General features: G+C 49.7%; 1 protein-coding gene across 2 annotated transcripts in view; it reads right to left on the reverse strand.

The window, feature by feature from the left end:
- Positions 1–2500, reverse strand: part of LOC135104794 (mucin-2-like) — an 18497-nt gene that overhangs the window by 12421 nt on the left and 3576 nt on the right. For both annotated transcript variants that reach the window (XM_064012384.1, XM_064012385.1), the window contains exons 2-3: positions 1552–2500; positions 487–579 (exon numbers count right to left, since the gene is read on the reverse strand). The exon at positions 1552–2500 is cut by the window's right edge and continues 530 nt beyond it. In XM_064012384.1, coding sequence (XP_063868454.1) covers positions 487–579; positions 1552–2500 — 1042 coding nt within the window. The remainder of the gene's footprint in view (positions 1–486; positions 580–1551) is intronic.

The following is a 2500-nucleotide window of genomic DNA, read 5'->3' on the forward strand; positions in this document are numbered from 1 at the left end:
TATATATCTCTACCTGCCTATCCTCATATATATCTATCTATCTACCTATCTATCGATCTGTTTTCCTATTTTTCTATCTTTATCCACCTACCTATCATTGTCTATTTATCTATTTAGCCATCTATCTATCCATCTTTACATCTGGCTATCGACGCCTTTATCTGTCTATACTTTTCTATATCAATCTATCTATCAGTCTCTTTATTTATATGTCCATCTATTTATCTATTTGTTTTTCTGTCTGGTTAGCAAAGTCTGTATCCTTCTACCTACCTATATGTCTGTCTATCCATCCATTCATCCACTACCTATCTATCTAATCATGTCCAAGTAATTTCACCATAACACGCATTTCTCCTCTACTACATCCTTACTTCATTACAAACAAACTTACACTACTAAAAATAAGAAATGTTCTTTTCTCCCATTTTCCGTGACGTCACAGTTGTCATGAAGTCACGAGAATATTAGCCAATGAGGACTCACGTGGGCGGGGCCATGGTGGTTGGGGGCGAGGGAGAGTAACCGGGCTTGTCGAACACGAAGAGCACTTGAGGCTCGCTCGTCTGCACCTCGAACCTGCAGCACAACAACGAGTCTCACGTCACTGATAGAAGAACACGAAGGAACACAAAGGAAGGAAAAGCAGTAAGAGGGAAGGGAAGGTGGGGAAGTCATGCCTCACGAAATTGTTGAGTTTTTTGTAGAAGAGGTTGTAGAAGAAGAAGAAGAAGAAGAAGAGGAAGAAGAATGTGGCAGTATCTAATTGGGATGACAAGAGCACAAGAACTTAGGAAAATAAGGGAAGCTGCAAGAAGCCATGAGGCCTACACGTGGCAGTCCATTTATAAAACACCCTTTATCATGTAAGAAGGGTTCTGGCCGAGGACCACTAAAAGGGCAACAAAAAAGACCCAGTGAAGGTGCCAGTCCCCAAAAAGCTGAGCCAAAAAAGTGTCTTGAAACTTCCCTCTTGAAAGAGTTTAAGTCATAGGTAGGGGAAAATACAGAAGCAGGCAGGGAGTTCCGGAGTTCACTAGTAAGAGGAATGAAAGACTAAGAATACGGATTAACGCTTGCATTAGGAAGGTGGACAGGATAGGGTTGTGAGGTAGCAGAAAGGCAAATACAGTTTAACTATTTCCACCTATCATATTATCATTCTGAAGTAATACAAGTGGATTTTAGCATGGTGTTTGAAAAGATGTCGCATTAAGAATAACAGGATGGTAACAGCGAAGGCTCCTCCCCATTCATCACTCCCTCCGGTCTTGCAAGCAGGAATGGAAGAAAAGCTGAAACAAATGAGCATCGAGAACGCAATGAAGTATAAACTAGGCACGTGAAACCTTTGCACGCTTCTCTTCCTTACGTTACTTATAGACAAGCCCTCCCCTTTAAGATTACTAAAGTGGTCAGGTGCAAGATAAGTTAAAAATTCCCAGAAGCACTACAGACTGAGACAAAGAGCGAATGAAGTGAGGCATAAAGTCACACACACACACACACACACACACACACACACACACACACTTATCTTCCCCCTCTAACCTGGCGTCACTCTCCTCCTCATACTCGTAGTCATAGCCCTCTTCATACTCCTGGTGGCGGGACTGTGGGGCCACTGGGGGCGCGGGGACAGAGGGTGCAGCATGGGGCGAGAACAGAGGATTGGGCGTAACTTTAGTGACTTGCTGTTGGGGCGTACTGGACTCTGAGGGCGTGGGTGAGGGCAGGGGCTCTAGTGGCGGCTGTGCTTGAGGTGCTGGTGGCGAGGGTGGCGACGGCGGCGGTGCGGGCGGTGGTGCGGGAGCCTGTAGCAGAATATGATGTGGCGGGGAGACGTGTGGCGGGGGAATAGGTCTTGCTGCGGGGACTTTCCGGGGTCTAGCGAGGGTCCTTGGGTCTGAGGATGCCGGATAGGGCTGGCGTGGCTGCGGGTGTCGGTGTGGGGGAGTCCTGACGGGCACGGGGCTGACGAGGCTGCGGGAGGAGAGAGTGGGGACGGCCGTGGTGAGCCAAGAAGGGGTCTGAAGTTCTTGGTAGTCGAGCTCGTCTGCGTCCGCCTGTCTGTGAGGCTCCATGAGAAAATCTGAGTCGTTATCTTCCATCAAAGCCTCGAGGCGGGGCGATGGGGCGTGTTGCGGGCGTGGGGAGAGAGTAATGGGGCGTGGGAGAGGCGTCAGAGGGCGTGCTGAGGGGGCGCGTGGACTGGACGTGTTATAAGAGCGCGGTGTAGGCGGCTGGCGGTGAGAGGAGGAAGTTTGAGAGGTTTGAGTGCGTGTGGTCGTTGTGGGAGGGCGTGGAGAGGTGGAGAGAGGGCTCCGGGAGGTGAGGGGGCTTGGCGAGGCAGTGAGAGGGCTTGAAGGGTGGCTGAGAGGGTCTGGAGAGGGAATTTGTGCGTGTGTTTGCGTGGTGGAGGTGCTGGTCGGTGCACGCAATTCAGTGAACGAGGAAGAGGACGAAGACAAAGAAGGCAATGACGAAGAGGAAGAAGAGG

The sequence above is a fragment of the Scylla paramamosain genome, chromosome 11, assembly GCF_035594125.1.
Source record: "Scylla paramamosain isolate STU-SP2022 chromosome 11, ASM3559412v1, whole genome shotgun sequence".
NCBI classification, from domain to species: domain Eukaryota; kingdom Metazoa; phylum Arthropoda; class Malacostraca; order Decapoda; family Portunidae; genus Scylla; species Scylla paramamosain.